This window comes from Pecten maximus, chromosome 1 (assembly GCF_902652985.1).
Source record: "Pecten maximus chromosome 1, xPecMax1.1, whole genome shotgun sequence".
Classification (NCBI taxonomy): Eukaryota; Metazoa; Mollusca; class Bivalvia; order Pectinida; family Pectinidae; genus Pecten; species Pecten maximus.
Genome location: NC_047015.1, coordinates 33,132,086 through 33,158,049, shown reverse-complemented (window position 1 = coordinate 33,158,049; position 25,964 = coordinate 33,132,086). Strand labels below are relative to the sequence as shown.

General features: G+C 35.5%; 1 protein-coding gene across 3 annotated transcripts in view; it reads left to right on the top strand.

Moving 5' to 3' along the window:
* LOC117330878 (calcium-dependent protein kinase C-like) overlaps positions 1 to 25,964 on the top strand; it is a 224,205-nt gene that overhangs the window by 76,794 nt on the left and 121,447 nt on the right. For all 3 annotated transcript variants that reach the window (XR_004533415.1, XM_033889443.1, XM_033889433.1), the window contains exon 4: positions 24,237 to 24,345. Coding sequence is in view for 2 of the 3 variants with exons in the window: in XM_033889443.1 (XP_033745334.1) it covers positions 24,237 to 24,345 (109 nt within the window). In the remaining variant the exon portion in view is untranslated. The remainder of the gene's footprint in view (positions 1 to 24,236; positions 24,346 to 25,964) is intronic.

Here is a 25,964-nt window from a genome sequence, read left to right as displayed (position 1 = left end):
AGAAATTGATTCTTAGTAGGATTTGTTGTGTCTGTTAGATAAGGTAGTACCATTGGATCAGCTAAATGATCTTTTAATGTTTATTATCATGTTTGTAATTCAGTTCTCATAAATATAAAATGTCATGATTTAAAAGATGCTTTAGCTTAATTTTCTCACTAATATCACTGTAATTTCCCTCAACCAATGAGTGGTTTGTGTGTATTAGAGGTATGAACAGTGCTGGAAACACTGACATCGTTACTGCTCCCAAGTTCTATTGATCCGCAGGGATACGCTAAATTGTGTCTCTCTTGTCATCTGATCTTTCATTCATCATTCTTCCATGATTGTGTGTGTGACCTTTGGTTTTGGCATTCATCATTGCTATAAAGTGATACAAATGATACAGGTCATATATCAGTCACCTGGAGGTTATCCATTATATATACTGTACACAAAAATGATTTTGACAAAAATTGTGAAACAGATCATGATTCTATATAATTTCTATAATTTCAATATTTTTAGTGATTTTATTTCATCTTTTTTGTGCAAAATAGAACCCCTTTAACCAGATTTACACTGTATTTGTCATGACATATTGGCAACATACTGCTCTAGTTTCAAGAAGTATTTTATAAGCTTCCACTTCAAAATCTGTGTGTTTTATCTCAGTAAGTGGGGCCGGGGTGTAAGGTATGAATTGATACTGAGTTTGAATGAAGCATATTGAATGATTTACAAATAGATGAAGCCAGAATTGAGGGAGTAAAGGGTTGGATTTGAGACAACATGAGTTACATTTGAGTATTGAACGGCTTTCAGTTGGCATTCATAGTCAATATGAATGCCAGTATATTTTTTATTTGTCCTGCGTTTTTTTTTTTGGAATTTTCAAATTCAAATTTCAGTTGGCAGTTCATAAGCTGGTGAACTCGCAACTGAATTGGTAGGGTTATATAGTGGCAGTGCCATACAATGGTAAATATAGACCAATGACATTTATAAGTATTGACCAAATATACTCTAAAGATAAACTTAACATATCACTTATTTTGGTGGTTTTAATTAGGACCTCATCATGCCCACTTGTATCCCTGTCAAACTTACGAGGGCATTTTTTTTAACTTAATGTTTTATAGAATATTTTGTCTTCAAACAACATTCTTAATCACTAAGCTTGCTAAATGCATGCACATGTAGTCTGGTGATTGTAGTCTTGGTACAAAATCACAGCTTGAGCACTTTTCAGTGATTACCACCAAGGTATAAAGAAATTCATATTTAATTCATGTTTGAAGGTTTACTTCTGGATACATAACTATACATTAGTTAGATACGCCCATACATGGTGTTGTTACTGGTGTGGTATTGTACAAGATAATTGTTTTGTCCCATTGTAAAGGGAAAGATATAACTCTTATCTCACATGGGGTAGGGTATCGACAAAATGCATTCTTGATGTGACATATTGTTGTCTTGATGTCATCCAAATGTTGTGAATAGGAAAATTCCCTTCTCAACCCTAGGTTTTTTTGCATAGTTTTTGATGGAACAATTAAATGTTTTTTTTTCTGCCTGTAATTTGTTAATTTGTGAGCATGTGAAAAAAAAACCCCAAGATGGTCTTTTCAATGGACAATATGTCAACCCTCAAGGCTTGTTGAGTGCTGGCCAGCCAAACTTTACCATGAGGGTTGAGTTATCACTACCCACGTAACAGACCCATGTAAGATTCTATTATTCTGGCTTACCTGACAGATGTATCTGCATTATTGAAAGTGTGAGGTGCCAGACAATTTGTCTAGCCCTCAGACACCTAATAACTTCTTAATAACTTATAGCGAAATCTGGTTATGTTTGTCGTATAAACCCTTATAAAAGTACAAACTGTTAGTGATGTTAGTAAATATTTAATTATAGTTTACAGGTATCTCACTCATTCCACCTCAGATTAGTTATTTCATTGTATTTACAGGTATCTCACTCATTCCACCTCAGATTAGTTATTTCATTGTATTTACAGGTATCTCACTCATTCCACCTCAGATTAGTTATTTCATTATAGTTTACAGGTATCTCACTCATTCCACCTCAGATTAGTTATTTCATTGTATTTACAGGTATCTCACTCATTCCACCTCAGATTAGTTATTTCATTGTAGTTTACAGGTATCTCACTCATTCCACCTCAGATTAGTTATTTCATTGTATTTACAGGTATCTCACTCATTCCACCTCAGATTAGTTATTTCATTATAGTTTACAGGTATCTCACTCATTCCACCTCAGATTAGTTATTTCATTGTATTTACAGGTATCTCACTCATTCCACCTCAGATTAGTTATTTCATTATAGTTTACAGGTATCTCACTCATTCCACCTCAGATTAGTTATTTCATTGTATTTACAGGTATCTCACTCATTCCACCTCAGATTAGTTATTTCATTGTATTTACAGGTATCTCACTCATTCCACCTCAGATTAGTTATTTCATTGTATTTACAGGTATCTCACTCATTCCACCTCAGATTAGTTATTTCATTATAGTTTACAGGTATCTCACTCATTCCACCTCAGATTAGTTATTTCATTATAGTTTACAGGTATCTCACTCATTCCACCTCAGATTAGTTATTTCATTGTATTTACAGGTATCTCACTCATTCCACCTCAGATTAGTTATTTCATTATAGTTTACAGGTATCTCACTCATTCCACCTCAGATTAGTTATTTCATTATAGTTTACAGGTATCTCACTCATTCCACCTCAGATTAGTTATTTCATTATAGTTTACAGGTATCTCACTCATTCCACCTCAGATTAGTTATTTCATTGTATTTACAGGTATCTCACTCATTCCACCTCAGATTAGTTATTTCATTGTAGTTTACAGGTATCTCACTCATTCCACCTCAGATTAGTTATTTCATTATAGTTTACAGGTATCTCACTCATTCCACCTCAGATTAGTTATTTCATTGTAGTTTACAGGTATCTCACTCATTCCACCTCAGATTAGTTATTTCATTATAGTTTACAGGTATCTCACTCATTCCACCTCAGATAAGTTATTTCATTATAGTTTACAGGTATCTCACTCATTCCACCTCAGATTAGTTATTTCATTATAGTTTACAGGTATCTCACTCATTCCACCTCAGATTAGTTATTTCATTGTATTTACAGGTATCTCACTCATTCCACCTCAGATTAGTTATTTCATTGTATTTACAGGTATCTCACTCATTCCACCTCAGATTAGTTATTTCATTGTAGTTTACAGGTATCTCACTCATTCCACCTCAGATTAGTTATTTCATTATAGTTTACAGGTATCTCACTCATTCCACCTCAGATTAGTTATTTCATTGTATTTACAGGTATCTCACTCATTCCACCTCAGATTAGTTATTTCATTATAGTTTACAGGTATCTCACTCATTCCACCTCAGATTAGTTATTTCATTGTATTTACAGGTATCTCACTCATTCCACCTCAGATAAGTTATTTCATTATAGTTTACAGGTATCTCACTCATTCCACCTCAGACTAGTTATTTCATTGTATTTACAGGTATCTCACTCATTCCACCTCAGATTAGTTATTTCATTATAGTTTACAGGTATCTCACTCATTCCACCTCAGATTAGTTATTTCATTGTATTTACAGGTATCTCACTCATTCCACCTCAGATTAGTTATTTCATTGTAGTTTACAGGTATCTCACTCATTCCACCTCAGATTAGTTATTTCATTGTATTTACAGGTATCTCACTCATTCCACCTCAGATTAGTTATTTCATTGTATTTACAGGTATCTCACTCATTCCACCTCAGATTAGTTATTTCATTGTATTTACAGGTATCTCACTCATTCCACCTCAGATTAGTTATTTCATTGTATTTACAGGTATCTCACTCATTCCACCTCAGATTAGTTATTTCATTGTATTTACAGGTATCTCACTCATTCCACCTCAGATTAGTTATTTCATTGTATTTACAGGTATCTCACTCATTCCACCTCAGATTAGTTATTTCATTGTATTTACAGGTATCTCACTCATTCCACCTCAGATTAGTTATTTCATTGTATTTACAGGTATCTCACTCATTCCACCTCAGATTAGTTATTTCATTATAGTTTACAGGTATCTCACTCATTCCACCTCAGATTAGTTATTTCATTGTATTTACAGGTATCTCACTCATTCCACCTCAGATTAGTTATTTCATTGTAGTTTACAGGTATCTCACTCATTCCACCTCAGATTAGTTATTTCATTGTAGTTTACAGGTATCTCACTCATTCCACCTCAGATTAGTTATTTCATTGTAGTTTACAGGTATCTCACTCATTCCACCTCAGATTAGTTATTTCATTGTAGTTTACAGGTATCTCACTCATTCCACCTCAGATTAGTTATTTCATTATAGTTTACAGGTATCTCACTCATTCCACCTCAGATTAGTTATTTCATTGTATTTACAGGTATCTCACTCATTCCACCTCAGATTAGTTATTTCATTATAGTTTACAGGTATCTCACTCATTCCACCTCAGATTAGTTATTTCATTGTAGTTTACAGGTATCTCACTCATTCCACCTCAGATTAGTTATTTCATTGTAGTTTACAGGTATCTCACTCATTCCACCTCAGATTAGTTATTTCATTGTATTTACAGGTATCTCACTCATTCCACCTCAGATTAGTTATTTCATTGTATTTACAGGTATCTCACTCATTCCACCTCAGATTAGTTATTTCATTGTATTTACAGGTATCTCACTCATTCCACCTCAGATTAGTTATTTCATTGTATTTACAGGTATCTCACTCATTCCACCTCAGATTAGTTATTTCATTGTAGTTTACAGGTATCTCACTCATTCCACCTCAGATTAGTTTATCAGTTTACAGTATCTCAATATTCATTCCACGGGGATTGTTTATAGTCTTACAATCGACTGAAGTCAGTTTGAGTTATTTCATTAAGTCGTAACATACGTCAATCATAAACACCTCAGATGTTACTTGTATGTTAAGTTACTACCGAGGGCAAATAGATGAGTTAAATCTGATAGTGCAAGGTATCTGACACTGGGGTTAAGACATTTTATACATCAAATTTTCCTTCAACATTCTCAAAAACTAAAAAGACTAGAATCATTTTACAGAAAAAAATTGGCATTAGTTCCAATAATGTGCTTAATGGATTTTCACTCATATACAGGACCTTTATACGTACTCTATAACAGACCTTTATATGTTCACTCTTAACAGGACTTTAAGTGTTCACATCAAACGGACTTATACTGTCACATCTATACGGGATTATACTGTTCATCTATACAGGACCTTATACTGTCCATTTCTATAACAGGACCTATATAGCTGTTCACTCTAAACAGGACCTTTATACTTCTCTATAACGACTTTATAGCTGTCACTCTATAACAGGACCTTTAGCTGTTTCATCGGACCTTTATAGCTGTTCATCTTAACAGGACTTTATAGCTGTCATCTATACGGACTTTATAGTGTTCACTCATAAACAGGACTATAACGCGTCACTCAAACAGGACCTATAAGCTGTTCACTCTATAACAGGACCTTTATAGCTGTCACATAACAGACCTTATAGCTGTTCACATCTATAACAGGACCTGAATGTATAGCTTTGTCACTTATAAAGGACTTTATCTGTCACATATAACAGGACCTTTATAGCTGTTCACTCTATAACAGGACCTTATAGCTGTTCACTCTATAACAGGACCTTTATAGCTGTTCACTCTATAACAGGACCTATATAGCTGTTCACTCTATAACAGGACCTTTATAGCTGTTCACTCTATAACAGGACCTTTATAGCTGTTCACTCTATAACAGGACCTTTATAGCTGTTCACTCTATAACAGGACCTTTATAGCTGTTCACTCTATAACAGGACCTTTATAGCTGTTCACTCTATAACAGGACCTTTATAGCTGTTCACTCTATAACAGGACCTTTATAGCTGTTCACTCTATAACAGGACCTTATAGCTGTTCACTCTATAACAGGACCTTTATAGCTGTTCACTCTATAACAGGACCTTTATAGCTGTTCACTCTATAACAGGACCTTTATAGCTGTTCACTCTATAACAGGACCTATATAACTGTTCACTCTATAACAGGACCTTTATAGCTGTTCACTCTATAACAGGACCTTTATAGCTGTTCACTCTATAACAGGACCTTTATAAGCTGTTCACTCTATAACAGGACCTTTATAGCTGTTCACTCTATAACAGGACCTTTATAGCTGTTCACTCTATAACAGGACCTTTATAGCTGTTCACTCTATAACAGGACCTTTATAGCTGTTCACTCTATAACAGGACCTTTATAGCTGTTCACTCTATAACAGGACCTTTATAACTGTTCACTCTATAACAGGACCTTTATAGCTGTTCACTCTATAACAGGACCTTTATAGCTGTTCACTCTATAACAGGACCTTTATAGCTGTTCACTCTATAACAGGACCTATATAGCTGTTCACTCTATAACAGGACCTTTATAGCTGTTCACTCTATAACAGGACCTTTATAGCTGTTCACTCTATAACAGGACCTTTATAGCTGTTCACTCTATAACAGGACCTTTATAGCTGCTCACTCTATAACAGGACCTTTATAGCTGTTCACTCTATAACAGGACCTATATAGCTGTTCACTCTATAACAGGACCTTTATAGCTGTTCACTCTATAACAGGACCTTTATAGCTGTTCACTCTATAACAGGACCTTTATAGCTGTTCACTCTATAACAGGACCTTTATAGCTGTTCACTCTATAACAGGACCTTTATAGCTGTTCACTCTATAACAGGACCTTTATAGCTGTTCACTCTATAACAGGACCTTTATAGCTGTTCACTCTATAACAGGACCTTTATAGCTGTTCACTCTATAACAGGACCTTTATAGCTGTTCACTCTATAACAGGACCTTTTAAGCTGTTCACTCTATAACAGGACCTTTATAGCTGTTCACTCTATAACAGGACCTTTATAGCTGTTCACTCTATAACAGGACCTATATAGCTGTTCACTCTATAACAGGACCTTTATAGCTGTTCACTCTATAACAGGACCTTTATAGCTGTTCACTCTATAACAGGACCTTTATAGCTGTTCACTCTATAACAGGACCTTTATAGCTGTTCACTCTATAACAGGACCTTTATAACTGTTCACTCTATAACAGGACCTTTATAGCTGTTCACTCTATAACAGGACCTGTATAGCTGTTCACTCTATAACAGGACCTTTATAGCTGTTTACTCTATAACAGGACCTTTATAGCTACCACTCTATAACAGGACCTTTATAGCTGTTCACTCTATAATATGACCTTTATAACTGTTCACTCTATAACAGGACCTTTATAGCTGTTCACTCTATAACAGGACCTTTATAGCTGTTCACTCTATAACAGGACCTTTATAGCTACTCACTTTATAACAGGACCTTTATAACTGTTCACTCTATAACAGGACCTTTATAGCTGTTCACTCTATAACAGGACCTTTATAACTGTTCACTCTATAACAGGACCTTTATAGCTGTCCACTCTATAACAGGACCTATATAGCTGTTCACTCTATAACAGGACCTTTATAGCTGTTCACTGTATAACAGGACCTTTATAGCTGTTCACTGTATAACAGGACCTTTATAGCTGTTCACTCTATAACAGGACCTTTATAGCTGTTCACTGTATAACAGGACCTTTATAGCTGTTCACTCTATAACAGGACCTTTATAGCTACTCACTCTATAACAGGACCTTTATAGCTGTTCACTCTATAACAGGACCTTTATAGCTGTTCACTCTATAACAGGACCTTTATAGCTGTTCACTCTATAACAGGACCTTTATAGCTGTTCACTCTATAACAGGACCTTTATAACTGTTCACTCTATAACAGGACCTTTATAACTGTTCACTCTATAACAGGACCTTTATAGCTGTTCACTCTATAACAGGACCTTTATAACTGTTCACTCTATAACAGGACCTTTATAGCTGTTCACTCTATAACAGGACCTTTATAGCTGTTCACTCTATAACAGGACCTTTATAGCTGTTCACTCTATAACAGGACCTTTATAGCTGTTCACTCTATAACAGGACCTTTATAACTGTTCACTCTATAACAGGACCTTTATAGCTGCTGCTCATATACAATTTTGATCTATATGTGATTGATGCTCACTGAGAAATGTGATCTTGGTAGAAGCTGCTCATTAAAAAGTGGCGTTCCTTACAGCTGTACAATGAAAAATCTAACCTGTGTTACTCAAAAAATGTCTTGTTTTAATTTGTCACAAAAAATAGTTATTAAAACAGCTCTGTAAGCCAGTGTCTAGATACCACTGCATGAGTCAAAATATTTGATGGAAATTTGTCTGTTAGGAGGAAGCCAGACCATTACAGGCAATTCAAAATGATCTAATGAATATTTGATTCAATTTCTCATCACTTATATTAATATTCAGAGTCCCATTAGATAATTGCATTTCATATGAACTAAGATGTAATGAGGACAATAAACTCCTGATATAACAAAAAATAAAAAAATATTTATGAGTGACATTTGAGGTCTGTGTCTGCAATTTGTAGATTCCCAGTAGGCCATAATGTACTGGTCTATTGTGGCAGGTTCCTGTCACTGACTATGGGGCATATAGGCCAATGACTATGAGGTATGTTGGTCAAAGTCTATAGGGTATGTAGGTCAGTGACTATAGGTTATGTAGGTCAGTGACTATAGGGTATGTAGGTCAGTGACTATAGGGTATGTAGGTCAGTGACTAAAGGGAATGTGGGTCAGTTAATATGGGGTATGGAGGTCAGTGATTGAGGTATGTAGGTCAGTGACTATAAGGTATGTAGGTCAGTGACTATGGGGTATGAAGGTCAGTGACTATGGGGTATGTAGGTCAGTGACTAGTGAATGTTGGTCAGTTACTATGGGGTATGGAGGTCAGTGACTGGAGAATGTAGGTCAGTGACTAGAGTATGGAGGTCAGTGACTATAGGGTATGTAGGTTAGTGACTATAGGGTATGTAGGTCAGTGACTATAGGGAATGTAGGTCAGTGACTATAGGGAATGTAGGTCAGTGACTATAGGGTATGGAGGTCAGTGACTATAGGGTATGTAGGTCAGTGACTATAGGGTATGTAGGTCAGTGACAATAGGGTATGGAGGTCAGTTACTATGGTGTATGTAGGTCAGTGATTGAGGTATGTAGGTCAGTGACTATAGGGTATGTAGGTCAGTGACGTGAGGTATGTAGGTAAATAAATATAGGGTATGTCGGTCAGTGACTGGGGTATATAGGTCAGTGACTATAGGGTATGTAGGTCAGTGACTGGGGTATTTAGGTCAGTTACTATTGGGTATGTAGGTCAGTGACTTTGAGGTATGTATGTCAGTGACTATGGGGTATGTAGGTCAATGACTATGAGGTATGTAGGTCAGTGACTATGGGGTATACAGGTCAGTGACTATGGGGTATGTAGGTCAGTGACTATGGGGTATACAGGTCAGTGACTATGAGGTATGTAGGTCACTAAAGAGCATTAGGTAACTTTGTCACTGATCTGCATTAGAAATGGACTGATCACCAGGTATGGGGGTAATAAGAGTGACTATAGGGTATGTAGGTCAGTGACTATAGGGAATGTAGGTCAGTGACTATAGGGTATGTAGGTCAGTGACTATAGGGAATGTTGGTCAGTTACTATGGGGTATGTAGGTCAGTGATTGAGGTATGTAGGTAAGTGACTATAGGGTATGTAGGTCAGTTACTATGAGTATATAGGTCAGTGACTAGTGGTATGTAGGTCAGTGACTTTGGGGTATGTAGATCAGTTAGTATGGGGTATGTAGGTCAGTGACTATGAGGTATATAGGTCAGTGACTGGGGTATATAGGTCAGTTACTATGGTGTATGTAGGTCAGTGATTGAGGTATGTAGGTCAGTGACTATAGGGTATGTAGGTCAGTGACGTGAGGTATGTAGGTAAATAAATATAGGGTATGTAGGTCAGTGACTGGGGTATATAGGTCAGTGACTATAGGGTATGTAGGTCAGTGACTGGGGTATATAGGTCAGTGACTGGGGTATTTAGGTCAGTTACTATGGGGTATGTAGGTCAGTGACTATGGGGTATACAGGTCAGTGACTATGAGGTATGTAGGTCACTAAAGAGCATTAGGTAACTTTGTCACTGATCTGCATTAGAAATGGACTGATCACCAGGTATGGGGTTGCTGGTCTATAGATGTAAGATTTCAACAAATTTTGGCTTCACGATCTCGATCATGAATAGTTATTTACTGCTTAAGAAAAAAAAATGCACTTACTATATTGTAACACAGAGAATCCTTTGTACAACTACCAAATATGGATGTTCTCATCTGGTTGTTTACGACATAATGATATTTATAATCTGTGTGGGCGGTAAACATGACCAAGAGCTACACCCGAGCTGACAGGTGTTATGTAACACGTATAGATGTAACTGATAGCCCTTGTGATGCATAGTCCTGTGAAACTGTCAATCTTCGTTCATATCAATGTTGATTTCTTAAGATTTCTTGACAAAACTTTGCTACACTAAAACGAAAAAGTCTTAATGGAAAATTCTGGTTCTTAATCAAAGTAATGTTGTCAAGTTTGAAGTGGTTTCATCTATACTTTCTCTTCACAGACACAGTACCACAGCCGGCTATAGAAGATTTCAATGTTCCCTTGTTTAGCTCAGTCTCTTGGGTCAAATTTTCAGCCATCAAATCTGATTGCCTTGCCTAGAAATAATGAGTATCTCTATAAATCTATTGTTATAGTGTTTTGCTATATTTAGCATGGTATCCGTGTATGATATGGGATTAATGTCTACAGATATTTAAGTGATGTATTTTTAAGATATTCCTATCTAAATGAAAAGACAGGTAATACTATCTCCATTATTGTGTTGTGTTTACCTTGGCCAGTGTCTGTTTTTTGTTCTATCAGTACAGATATAGCTTCCCTGGTATAGGTGTGGGCGATCTATTGTCCACATCCAAGTGTAGATAACAGTTACATTGTCATCTGTTACAAACACCAACAACACAAGCCTTTGATTTGTTTTCAATAGCTGTCCTATATTAAGCAATTTTATTTGTTAGCCAATTTTTTCAATGAGTTTTCTTAGTAATTTCATTTTAAAATATTTAAAGATTGTATTGTCAAACAATTTTAACAGTCAGACCTGCTCTAGCAACCTATAGGAAGCTACAAAATCACTTATTTATAAGTTCACATTGACCAAGACAAGTATAAAGTCTAACTCAGAAATAATCAAAAGTTATGTAACAATGTATTTGCTACAGTTTATTTCACAAAAAAACTGTGATTCCTTCAAAAAGTTGGGCGAGCTGTTAAACTCGGCATTGTAGCTTGATTGGTCCTCAAGTTTTGTCTCATATTGAATGATCGAAACTAAGCAATATGATGTTTGTGCTCACAGTCCTAACAGTCCTATAATATTTACATAAACAATGATAATTAGATAAACAATGAAACCATGCAAACGTAACATTTTCTGCAGAAACTTCAAATTTTAGAAGACCAATACATAATGTAAACATGCAGAACCATCTTCCTTTGTTTTTGTAAATACTACAGGTCTCTGAGCAGAGTGTACTTATAAATAAGTGATTTTATTGCTAAAACCTCTGTCAAATCATATCCAAACTCGGGTGACCATTAAGGCCCATTAGGCCTCTTTGATTTTTTTTTTTAAACATTACATGCTTTTTTAAAGAATATTACATGTAGATTTTGAGAAAATTTGCATGGAAATTAATTAAGGCTCAGTAATTTTTTGCAACAAAGCAAATGGTGGCACAAAGATCACTTATGTCAATTTTCATGACAATCGGTTTGTTATTACCTTACTGTTGCATATCTCATTAAGATATCTACTATTTTATAGAAATTCAAAGAGATACAAATTCACAAAGGTTTTTGTTTCAAGATACAGTATCTCAGGGTCATTACAAACTTTGATACTTTCTCAATTTCAGTGTAAACTGTTCAACCACAGAACAAAAACAGACCTTGGTTATCCCTTAACTAGTAAGACAAGGTGTTGTTGTGAGCTCAGGGGTTATAGAAAGAACGGTCAATGAAAAAAACCTTGAGTAGAGTATATTGTGTATAAATAAATGGCTGGCCGTCATCTTATGAATTCTTAAAGAAGGTAATTACGGGGTAAACTTAAGCTTAGTTGAAATGTCAGGGTTAGTCATGAATAAACCAACACGTTCAATGTTTTAAGTAAATTGTTACTACTGTTGGAAGAATGACATAACATTTCCGTCCAATGTAATGCTCAAGAATACTTGCCAAAGTATATTGACTCATTCTTGGACCATGCATTTACAAACCAAGAAACAATTACGACATCAGACCTAGCATGTTGGCCTTGAAACTGCAGTATAAGTGTAAGTAGTTATCCTGATATCACTGTCGTAGCTCCAAACCCATCCATCAGAGATACAACGGAACTGCCCTTCTCAACCGAATGGGCGAGACCACTGAATGAAAGTCAGGAGAAAAACAGAAGTTTTTGACAGAGATTGAAAATGTAGACATTGTGATTACAATATTCAGTGACAATCGATGCTCTTTTGATGTATTTCCTTAAATGTCAAACTATAGCATATATATGCCTATGGAAAACTAAAAATTCTCTATAACAATACATGGAATGGCTGTAATTGCCTATAACTCATAATTGCCTAACTCATATAACTTGTAATTGCCTAACTCATATAACTTGTAATTGCCTAAATTGTTCATGAGTTAGTAATGGTCTTGTTCATTATAAATAAACTTTGTCGCTGTAATTTTGTCATAACACATAAAACAGCTGAACTTGTCTATAATTTTACTATTAAAGGTTTGTTAATGCTAACCTTGTAGAACTTGTCTATAATTTTACTATTAAAGATTTGTTAATGCTAACCTTGTAGAAACATGGAGTAAGAGACAAACAGCTCATGTCTGTTGATAAGCCCACCAATATCTATTGACAAGTGTTCCTTCACTGGCCTATAATCAGCCAATCCCTTGACTGTGAGTCAGAGCTTAAGTAATTTGATTAGATTCAATAGGTTTTACAATAGAAATAATTAGTCATTATAATACTTTTAAAGAAGTACTGTTTTAGATCTGGTACAAACCACTAATGTTTATAGAGGCAGTATGTTGATAGAAAATCTATTGTGATATATTGAGTTGAAAGCACAATGAGTACAAATTGAATCACCGTTCATCTTAGATTTGTTAAAATGAACACCAAAAAATGCATTGAACTTGCAAAACTTAACATTGGGGGTATACATTTTAATTGTTTAGATGTTCTGTGATTTAAGTAAAGAATTGGTTATTTCAGCTGCTTCAATGTTACATGCTGACAGTAACCATGTTAATGGCTGTGATGTATGTACACAGCGTTTCATAAATGCAAGCTGTCAATTCTCATTCAAGATAGACATCATTATCATGGAGGCCAATTTGATCAAGTAACACAACATTTATTGCACATACAGTTTAGCTGTAATGTGTACAGGTTGGTTATCTCATCTTTAAATTAAGCTGTGTAAGGGAGATAACTTATACCACATCTTATATTTATACATAAATGTAAATGTTCTTGGCAGCTGAGGTAATTCAATTGACAATTATTGAACTGTGATAGAAAGTGTTATGGGCTAATTGCAGATAACTGTATAAATAATAAAACAGTTTTCCACATGGATTATAGGTTAACAGATATCAGTCTTTATAAGGCATCTCACCCAAAGGTCAGGATGACATATAGCCAACGTGTCCATCATTGTGCACTGGCTTCTGTACAAACATTTTTAACATTTCAAGCTTCTTCTCAAGTGACACCAGTGGGATTGATCCGAGATCTGTCACAAATGATCCTGAGATGGTGCTGACCAAGTGTTTTTATTTTTCAGGCAGGTCTGAAATTCAAGATGGCCGCTATCTTGAAAAACACATTTTAACATTCTTCTCAAGTTCTCTGGTGCCATTGAACTGAAAATTGGTGAGGATGTTATGGAAGGGAAGTGAAGAAAGTGTTGTTATCTTTTGGCCTGATCAAAAGTTCAACACGGCAGCTACCACAGCCATTTTGCAATATATTTGCGGAATGGATGTATTTCTTGAGCAAATTCTTCTAAAGTTCCACCAATGGTATTGATCTTAAACTTGCCATGAATGATCCTAAAATTGTGCTGACCAAGTCTTTTTATTATTCTGCCAGGTCCAAAATCCAAGATGGCCATCGCCATTTTGACTATAGTGCCATTGAGCTGAAAATTGGTGACAATTTTAAGAAACTATTGTTACTTTTTGGCCTTGTCAAAGGTTCAGCCAGTGGAATTACAATAGTCCATGATATCTTATAGGCAGATGACTATAGAGGCCCCATGGGCCTCTTGTCTTGTCTGCATTTGGGTTTCAGCTTCTTAGATAGTAAAAGTAAAAAATAATCAACTGGAACAAGTTTCACATTTCCAGCATCATTATGTAAATTTACAAAAATCCAATTAATTTGAGAATTACTGGGAGTTCTACAGGAACAACTTTGTAGGAAAAGGAGGTGAGAATTTAGAAAAATTGTGTGAACTTTTCATTAACAGTGTTGATAATCGAAGACCAAGTGCTACGGATCACAGTGATAATGGCTGTGTAGTAATTCCTCTATCTCCGCTCTGTTTACAATAGTTTACATAAGGTTGATTTAGCTATAGAAACCTGACCAGAGCGGGGTCTGATAATAGTTCTCATCAACACAAGGGCTCTATTGAAGTTGAGTCGATGCCTGCCCAAAACATCTACGTATGTAGTTGGGGAACTCCTTGTGATCCTTTATCTATAGCGCTGCCAGTGGCAGGGTTTCATCTGATATGGTACTCTAGGATTGAAATTGTTTGACATAGAAATTCTTCATTTTCTCATCCACTTAATGTAAATATTTGAACAGTTGCTTTAGTAACCATCCTTTGGATGTCCTAGCGATCCCAGTGCATTTCACTACCCTGCAAAAATTACAGAATGTCAAGTAACACTCCTTTTCTGTCGGTATCAAATGTACAAGGTTTAAGTATTTCATTCATTGATGAAATCTAGAATTATGGTAGCCATTCTCAGATGTTGAAACATTGTACATTATATATTTTCAAGAAAAAAAAATGTACACATTTGGAAAAAATCATTAGAAGAAAATGATCTGTTCTCTATGCTGGTAGTGTTTTCATTATATATGTTTTTTTCTTATGAATTTCCCCATTGATAGTATTCAGGAAGTTTCCTCTGTCCCTCAGTTAACGTTTGGACAACGTATAATTGTCAAATATTTAAGTGACTTCCACTTACTGAGATAGATTTAACACAGAGTTTTGGCCCTTTATTGTAAATTACATTCTCTAAGGTCTGTCTTATATAATCTGAATTGGAATTCTCAAATTTGGTACATCTTTGAGTACAGCATATACAGATCAGTGGCCTTGGTCGAATTGTCCAGGGCCGGTCGTATTGTCCAGGGCCGGTCGGATTGTCCAGGGGCGGGTCGGATTGTCCAGGGGCCGGTCAGATTGTCCAGGGCCGGTCGTATTGTCTAGGGCGGGTCGGATTGTCTAGGGCCTGTCACCTATGATCTTAATACTGACGTATATTTCGGGTTTGATATTTATTGGTAATTTCTTTCCTTTATATAAGCCTATGAACTTAATTTTAATTACATTTTCTTTAATTGGCTAATAACATACCATAAAAATTCATCTTGTCTTATAGCGCAGTTTATAGATTTTACTTGGGCTTTGTGAAGAAGATCAATGAATGTTATGTATAAGCAGAGAACAAGTAGGTTTACTGGAAGTTTTCATGTGATCATTTTAGTGGACTTATTGGAAATTTATTATAAACCATATTAATCTGGTAATTATCCCAGGGTTACTATTATACTTTTAATATATTAGGGGGTGGGCTCAATATTAGGACAATGAAAATTCATTTGTTAGCATTTGATGTAAACTAAAATAGATATGGCTGTCCTTGATTATAGACATGGGCATATTGTCAGATATATAAGGTAGTAACATAAATACGAAGGTGTCAGTTTTAAGATCATCCATCAAGCATAAAATAAAAACTTGCAAAATGTGATTTCTCTTGTCTTGTGGATTCTTTGGATCAGTATCTGCTTTACTTAAGAATGCAGTAGAAATGTTCAATATACTGTGTTGTGTGGATTTGTTTTTCATCACCATTTATCCAATACTGTGGATCACAGACACAGTGCATTTGGCTTTCAATAGGATTTGGTGTCAGTTTGACAGTCTGGGTTGGTTTGTCAATGACAGAGACAAACAGCTGGTAAAACTGTATTGTAGCATTGCCTATGTATACTATTGGTTATCTCTCTCAGGGATCTTTAAATACCTTAGTATTACCCTGTGTGACGGCCATTTCTCCTTGCCTAATTATTACCCAAAGAGGAAATGATGGGGTATATAAGTCTTGTTAAGGCCATTCATGTTACTCTCCTCCGGCTTTATTACCCTACACAATGGTTTAGTCAGTGTCTTTATTGCGTTTGTAAGCTCTTGCGCTAGTATAGGTGAATGTGGTACTACATGAAGTTTTCTATGATTGTAGGGGTCCATAGCTAGCTGTATGGACAGATCATCCTGGTATCATAAAAGATGTGTGTTTCATAAAGTAACTGATAATGAATTAAAGATTTGAGTTACAATTGGAGTATACTTCATCATATTACTGTGATGTGATGTGGTCCTAACTAAAAACTGTGTAAATCTTAAGGTTAATTGTATAAATGCAGGTTTTATCCGGCAATAAACATCTTAAATGCCTCATAATATTCCGCCCACCATGTATCTATTGCTGTTGAATAATGTAACAAGTACTATATCCTTATCCTTCAATAAGCATGGTTTGTACAGACCTCAAAAAATGCTTGAATTTCAGATCAGTGCTTGTAAAGTCCCAGAATTTTCATTCTTGCTTAAAAGTTCTGGAAAAGTGCTTGAATTTTCATATTTTGTCCTCGAGTTTTACTGAATTGTTTGTATAGTTGAAGAATTAATGAAAAAATGAAGGAATTTTGTTTTTATATTGATTTCTTAATGTAGTTTGTGGATTTAATTTGTTCATACTAACCAGACATTATCTAATGGCTATTTAGTACAAGCCAAGTCTTTTACCAAACAGAATTCTAAGAATGGTTGCTATGTTCTTTTGTTATCATAATCAAGTTACAGATAAAAATACTCCGATTCCCTACAAGTTTTGACAAAAAATTCAGAAAATTGAGAAAGAGTGCCAGAAAAGTGCTTTAATTTTGCTATGAAATTTCTGTACAAACAATGATAAGTCCAGATGTGTTTCAGGAAAAACAATATTATGTCTTGAGCAAAACTGCTGTCACCCTGTCGTGATTGGTTTGGTAAGATATGTCCCTACCATTATCTGAGACTGTATATAATTATAACTGGACAGGACTTATGTGTAACATATACCGCCCCAACTCCCACATCAATATAACAATTACAGAGTCACTGCAATCTCAACTCTGTTATTAACATAGCAATTTCCACTGGGATTCCAACCTCTGTCCTATGTATCATGGCCAACACTTACTTGAGGAAGCGGCACTTATAGCCAGTGTCGATTGACAAGTTACTGTCACAAAGAATCACAGAGACTTGTTATAGCATACTCTATGTTTTGAGAATAAATAGAGACAGGCAATCATACCTAGCCATGGTAGACGATGTTCTTCTCTCAAGTGGCATGAGATCTATAGCCAGACATGGTCATTTATTCCATGAATGATCTATATTACGTCATTTACCAACAAGAAAATATCTTGATCTACTGGGAATTTCTTCTGTGTTTAGGATGACACATTCTCAGAAGAATTCCTGACGACAGTGATACACTGTATATGAAAACACCATTTCAGCATTGTTTGAAGGAAATTAATTTTCATGTTTATCACTTTGAAAGTAACGTTTCTGCAAACATATTGTCTGGAAAAAAACACGAACACATCAACAATTGGCGGAAGACCAGTAATGGATTGTTCCAAAATATACTTTGATCACGCTATCGAAATGAACTGTAGAAAATAGCGGTCGGGGTAGACTTTGCTGAAAATTTGTTTGTGGAATGTGTTTAACTCTTCTTTGAAATCAGCATATAGGATTGTTGAAAGATTCTTACCAGTTTGAGATAGATTCAGATTACTTGAATGCAAATCAAAAGAAATCGATAGTAAACTAAAATAAAAAGGGATACATGGGTATATTAGTTACATTTTTTACCAGTGAAATATAGAAAAATATTCATTTTGTAAAAGTGATATTTTTCTCTTATGAAAAATGTGATATTATTTTACCCGTGAAAAATATTACTTTTTCTGAGTGAAAAATATCACTTTTTCTGATTTTACCAATCAGAACACTGCTTACAGATGATATATGACGTCATAATGCAACATAGAGTACATTACGTCACGATTTGGTGTACATTTGTGAGCCTTTGACTGGGGACCGCAATGGATTCTGGGAGAGATTGCATGTGCTGTCTTGGTATATTTTGCTCTAAAATGTAATAAAGATCATATCTCAGAGTATCCTCAGTAAAACCAAATATACAACGTATTTCACTCCTGTGGCTAATATTTTGATATATTTCACTCCTGTGGCTAATATTTTGATATATTTCACAAGTGGGCAGTCATATATGGGTATATCAGGACTGAGGATTAGATTGATTCAAGCCTTCTCACTGATATTACTGATGTGTATTACTGTCTCTGAATTCAGCTTGGTCAGAAGTGTTGTTTTGCCATATACAGCAGATAAGCAGACCTAAACTGGTATCACTTTCAAATTTAGGAGGTATTAAATCAGAAACATGTTGGGGCAATGTTTTATCTTTTGATTATGAAATCTGAGACTAAGCTATAAGAAGCGGCTGATGTTTGTTATAGCTGTGGAGACAAAACGTCAGTGTCCATGTAGGATTATAGTTATTACAACAGGTCTGTCTGTACAACATCCTTTATTGCGATACACACTTATGGATCAATTATCTTTGTTCTAGTGTTTGTTTTGTGTACCTAGACAATCCTGAGATCTGAAGTGGTTTGATTATTATTAGCACACCTTGTCCGAAGGACCAAACCATGGTGTCAGGCATCCGATGCCTGTCGGTCAACAATTGACTTCTTCTTCTTAGCCGCTGGTCAGAATTTAACTGAATTTGGTTGGAAGCATCCCTATGTCACTGGGATTCAAATTCATACAAATGAATGGGCTGACCACCCAAAGGCCTAAGGGGAAGGGCTAAAAGAGGTCCATTTGGCAATATTGATATTAACGACTTCTTGGTTGGAACTAAGCTATATGACATTTACATTTCAGTGGTAGCATCCCTAGATGGCTGGAATTAAAATTTATGCAAATAATAGGGTTGTCCTCCAGGGGGCTGAAGGGGCGGGGCAGAAAGGGAGCAATTTGGCTATATTGCTATAAACGACTTCTCTGGAAATTAGAAAATGATATTGCTCAAGTTTTACTGGAACCATCCCCATGGGGTGGACATTCAAAAAGCTACCAATGGAGGGGCTGGCCCCAAACAACCTTTGAGATCCTGACCCCATAACTATATATAGCATTGCTGGGCATCAAGAGATAAACACAACAATCCAGTTGTAAAATTAGGCCCAGGGGTCTTTCCCCACCCCATTGGACGTAGTTTCTTTGTTATATCTTTGAAACCATTTAGATCTCCACCCTACAGCCATAAATAGCATTGCTTGGCACCAAGAGAAAACCACAAATACAATCCCACTCCAAGGGACTTAGTTTCTTTAAACACAATCATGTTGTAAAAACAATTCCTGGAATCTCTTCACATCTATAGGGAGTCTGGACTTGGTTTCTGGGCTATATATCCTTGAAGCATATGAGATCCCCTCCATATATAGCATCAGTCAAGTCCAACAAGTAAAGCTATTAACGAATTGAACATGAACATTATTTTGACTTTTAATCAAATCCAACCAGGTGAGCGATCTTGTTCAGGATACAGTAAACATGCATGATTATTTAGGTGTATTCAAATTTTACTACATAACAATTTTTAACAGATTAGTGCAATAATGGATTGGTGCACTTGCCATAGAAAACAGTATGAAAAACTACAATTAGTGCAAACATAATTTGGCGGAAGGCTTTCTGACGTGAAAAAACACTTAAATAAGATTACTGCTAAAATATGTATGTTGAGTGTATTTGATCAGTGTTGTGTGCCTTACAGCGACTTATGTTACTGCCTAATCATTTAGTCTTTAGGTGGCATAAGGATTATCATGGACACTTTGATTATCTGGCCCATAGTGACCTATCTTTGTTTGCTCCGATTCTATATAACTCGTTAACAGTTAGGATAATTTTGATGCAAGCTGGTCGCCTTGTAAAATTTGATGGCTGATTAAATGAACAACAAACAAAGGGTCCATCTCATCATTTCCAGAGCAAGTGAGGTAAATGGTTTTGTTTAAGGAAACCAATTTTTCATGTAGGTATCAATTCAAAGACCTTGGATCTTTGCCTGATATTCCTGTTATCATCTGTGATACCTCAGCTATGTCTATCTCTGATTTTACACCAGGAAAACTTAAATTAATTGGGTCACAGTGACCTACTTAGCCAATCAGTACCACTTATCATCCTAGGATACTTAGGTCATTTAAGGATAGTGAGTTTATATAGGTCACAGTGACCTACTGATATAATCACTTGATATTTACTTTTTTTTGGCTAACACTAATTAGCCTGTTTAACCTGTTATTCTTTATTGAATAGGGTCACTGTGACCTATTTAATTTGCTGATGTATCGTCTATCACAGCTAAGCCATAGGTTAATTGTATAGTTAATTGATAAAAATGGTTTTCCTGTCACATGTTGTGGATAAGATAGATTTCATTGGCTGATTGATTGACATGGCGGTTACACAGCCAATACTAAATCAGTTGTACCAAGCACTAACTATAGATTAATTCTATAAATTGGACAGCGGTAGACACTTCATTGTGTTCTGTTCCATGGCTGGAAGTGTGGGACCATCCTTGTCACACTCCATCTTCAGTACCAGTTTTATACACTTATTGCCATATTTATCCTTTAAAAGCTAGGCCCAAGAGGCCAACATATGAACTTTGGTAAAAAACAGGAGCTGGGCTATTCTTAGGACAATGAAAATAACATCAGATAGTATTTTTAGCCCGCCATCATCAGATCCGTGGTCCATGGTCTATGGTCTTTGGTCTGTGGTCCGTCTGCCATCCTTCCATCTGTAAACAATCCTTGTTATCGCTATTTTTTTGAAAAAAGTAATGGAGGGATGTTTCTTAATCTTAATGTGAAGGTTCCCTTGGTCCCTATTTCTGCCAGTTGAATTTAGATTTTTGATCAGAAAAAATGGCCGACAGACAGCCATCTTGGATTCAGAGAATTGAAGTTTGTTATTGCTATTTCTTGAAAAGTTATTCAGTGATTTTCCTCAAACTTCATGTGTAGGTTTCCCTTGGTCCCTAGTGATGCTAAGTAAATTTAGATTTTTGATCAACAAAACAAAATGGCAGACAGGCGGCAATCTTGGATTTTGAGAATTGAAATTTGCAATTTCTTGAAAAGTACTTGAGGGATGTTTCTCATACTTCACTATGTAGGTTCTATTTGTTGATGTTATCAGATTAGTAAGAGGGAAAAAAAGAAAGAAAGGAAAAGAGAATATCAGTCTGTTAGAACCAATAAATATCATTCAATGGTGGGTGCCAAGATCCCTCTGTGACAGCATGTCACATTTTGATTGAATGCACGACAATTGAAATCTTTGATTCAACTTTCGCCCATGTTTCTCCACCTATCCTTCCTATGGTCTGTCATCCAGACGTCTATGTCCATGTGTTCGTTATCTGAATTAAACATCTTACTTCTTTGTATCTGTAAATAAAGCCTTTCTCCCTTAATAATTCAGTTACTTCAAAGGAGATTTAATATCAGCAGGTGTATGAACAGTTTACAATCTACTTCATCTCACCTGACATGGAAAGTGCAGGTGGTGCATATTACACTATGGCATGTTCATTTGTTCATTCCAAATATTAATCTGACAGAATTAATAAAAATACATGCAAGGTGAGTGTTAATGGCCCAGGTTTGGCATGTTGTGTTATGAAATATTGTGTTTTTCTTTTATTAATTTGAAGCAGGAAACAAATAATGTTGTTGATTTCCTTGTACTTAAAACTGGGCAGTCAGGGAATAATAGATTTCAAAGAAAAAACAGGATTACAGGATAAATATGTTAATGTGATACAAGTGTGAAATGGTCAACTTTATTCACAAGGAAGGAATCTGTTTACCTGTCTGGGATACATTTATAAGTTATGTATCATAACCTGACTTCTGGACCTGAATGAAAGTCATTACTAATGTGTACATAGTTTACTGATTAAAAGGAGGTTAATTATTAAGGTCATCAATGTACAAAGAATATGGATCAAGGTCATTGTTGTACCCATCCTGTTAGTCAAGGTCATTGTTGTACCCATCCTGTTAGTCAAGGTCATTGTTGTACCCATCCTGTTAGTCAAGGTCATTGTTGTACCCATCCTGTTAGTCAAGGTCATTGTTGTACCCATCCTGTTAGTCAAGGTCATTGTTGTACCCATCCTGTTAGTCAAGGTCATTGTTGTACCCATCCTATTAGTCAAGGTCATTGTTGTAAACATCTGTTAGTCAAGGCCAATGTTGATCACATCCTGTTAGTCAAGGTCATTGTTGTAAACTTCTGTTAGTCAAGGTCATTGTTGTAAACATCTGTTAGTCAAGGCCAATGTTGAACACATCCTATGGGTGGTTGTCATTGTTGTACACATTTTATGGATCAAGTTCATTGTTGTACACATCATATAGGTCAAGGTCATCAGGGATCTAGTAATTATTGTAATGAATTGACCATTGATTTATCCTTGTATGGTTGCTGTGATTAAGTCCAGGAGTTCCAGTATGAAACCTGAGATAATACAGATGTTAGTTTCCACTTTTGGGAGCAAACATTGGTGCAGTTTCTTAAGCATAGCCAATGGGTTAAATCAGTAAGGGGCAAAAGTGATCTTGAGTATGTAATCTGTATAAAAAAGTTGTTTTTTGTCATTGAAAATGCAATCTAAATTTTAAATTTTTTTTTAATTTTGATTAAATTTTTGTAAGTTACCTTAAAAAGAATTCTGTTTGCCTCAGTCATCTATACATCTGTTTTGTCATGTTTAGTTGAAACACTTTCTGTATACATTTCACCCTAAAGTTAATGAAATTAGACATTACCATGCCATATTGCCTACTGCTAATTTACACAACATTACACAAAACACTTTACATTTTACCATTCTTTTCTTCAAAACCTTTCCAATCATTTATGTAAAATTTTGTTGTGATTTGCTTGCTTTGTTAGTCCTATCTCTGGTGTACAAAATATATATATGTATCCAGAGCTAACTTTACCATATTATACCTAACAAGTGTGCGGTGCACTTAATAGCTTGTAGGATTAGACTGTCATACCAGCTAAAGGGCAGAGACTAATAATAAGGATGAGGTACTGATACCAAGTAAGCGAGGATAAGTGTGTAAACTTTACAAATATATTTTACAGGATATGTAACTCTTTATAAAATGCGAAATTTACAAAGTTGAATTTCTGGGGACTGTGAGGTCTGAAAAGGTTTGTTGCTATATTGAATTCTATTGAATAAATAACTGCAATATCTATCTCTAGGATATATCAATCATCTTTAGGAAACATCTTCAATATGAAGCCTTATGAATATGTAATTGACTCAATAATAATTAAATAGTTGCTGACATTTAATGTTCATTCTCAGGTTAGAATGTGTATTTATTTTTATTTTTGTTTTCTTCTGATATTTTTGATATCTTTTTTCCCTGTGTCTATGTAAACAAATTTGCACTAAAGTTTTTTGTTTTTTTTTAAATAATTGATTTTGTTTTGTTTTTCAGTCCACAAATTCGCACAAGTTCAAACTGCATACCTATGGCAGTCCAACTTTCTGCGACCACTGTGGATCTCTGCTCTACGGTCTTATACACCAGGGACTCAAGTGTGATGGTAAGTACATTAATCATCTAGTTACCATGACGACAGCAGTCATTGTCTGGTGGTCACCTCACTCTCTTTGTCTCAATTTACCATGTCCTAGCACCAGTGTGCCACATGAAGTAAAAACAGAGTAAGCTAGAAATGATGCTTCTTTTTTTGGAGATTCATAGTAGACACCATTCACTGTTATAATGTCAACAGGGGGTTAAAAAATGGAAAAATATTGGTGTCTGGGCTACAGGAACTTTACTGGACTGATGTCTTCTTAACTACTATGTTAGAGAATGGCTGTCAATCACCCGATGTCTGTATATCTTAATATCACTGACTGCTAAGTCAGTTAATCAAATCTCTTTACATATTCTTGAAAATGTTAAAGTTGATCCATAAAACTCTTAAAAGTAATTGGCAACAGAGCTTGCTGTTAAAAGAACTTTGCATTTTATCATATCCATTTTGGTTTTTGTGCTGTTTTTACAGATTTCCTATTAGAAACTGATTGAATCATGCTCTAATTACCAATTACATCATGTTTAAGAATAGATTCAATGAGATAGGAACATGTGTGAAGAAGATTTGAATTCAATTTCCCCTTGTTACAAAAACTTGTAAATAACCACTTTAAATGATCAGAGGACTTAACTGTTTATCAGAGCTCAAGTGCTGTGTAAGATTAAAAGTTGTAATCTTTAAGGGGTTTCTATTTTTAGCTATTTATGAGTATATGATACATAAAATAATGCAATAAACACTTAGATATGTAAGTAATTGGAAAGTTATGGCCAGTTAAGTAATGTCCGAATAACATTTTGCTTGTAACCTTTGGTAATATTATATTGCTTTGCTCATTGCAAAGCATTTGTCCCTCACAAGTTCTTTGAGAGTTCTTTGAGGGGTGGGGGAGATTTATTCACATCTGGTGGCTCTGTCAGATATTGGATGAGTAGAGTTACATTTTTATATGTAGTTGCAAAAATGTATATATACAAATATATTGTCTAGGGATAATTGATATTCAAAAATTGTATATAAATAGACGAGGATTTTACATTAAGTTGTTTTTAACAACTAAGGCAACTATAGTCGGATTGAAGTGCTGTGGATCTGTCTTCTCTTCCACGTGCGGTTGGAGGGAAGTGTGAGGATTGAGTCTGTATGACTGGGAGAGAGGCGAGGACAATTTATTTGATTTAACACATTTGTGGTTTTTCCACCAGCACTGTGTATGTGTGACATTGCGTTTACCTTACGACTGGTGCCAGCAGCAATTGGACATGGAAATTTTTTCTTGTTGGTTATAGCTGATATTTTGTAAATTGTCCTCTCCTGTGACTGTGCCGTTAGTTGAGTGTCTTAGTAGAAGTTGCTGGAGCTGTCTTCACAGGAAATAACCATATTCTGACATCATAGCAATTCGTCACTCCATATTTCTTTAAAAATTCATAGTTGGTTTGATTGATTTATTTTCGTGTACAAAATTTAAAACTTGTTAACAATTGCTGTGAGGTGTGATAACCTGTATGATTGGTGCAGTCCTCATTAGCATTGTTACAATACTGAGGATGTGGGGAGGAGGGACTGGGAGTGGAAGGTTTACATCAATACTGAGGATGTGGGGAGGAGGGACT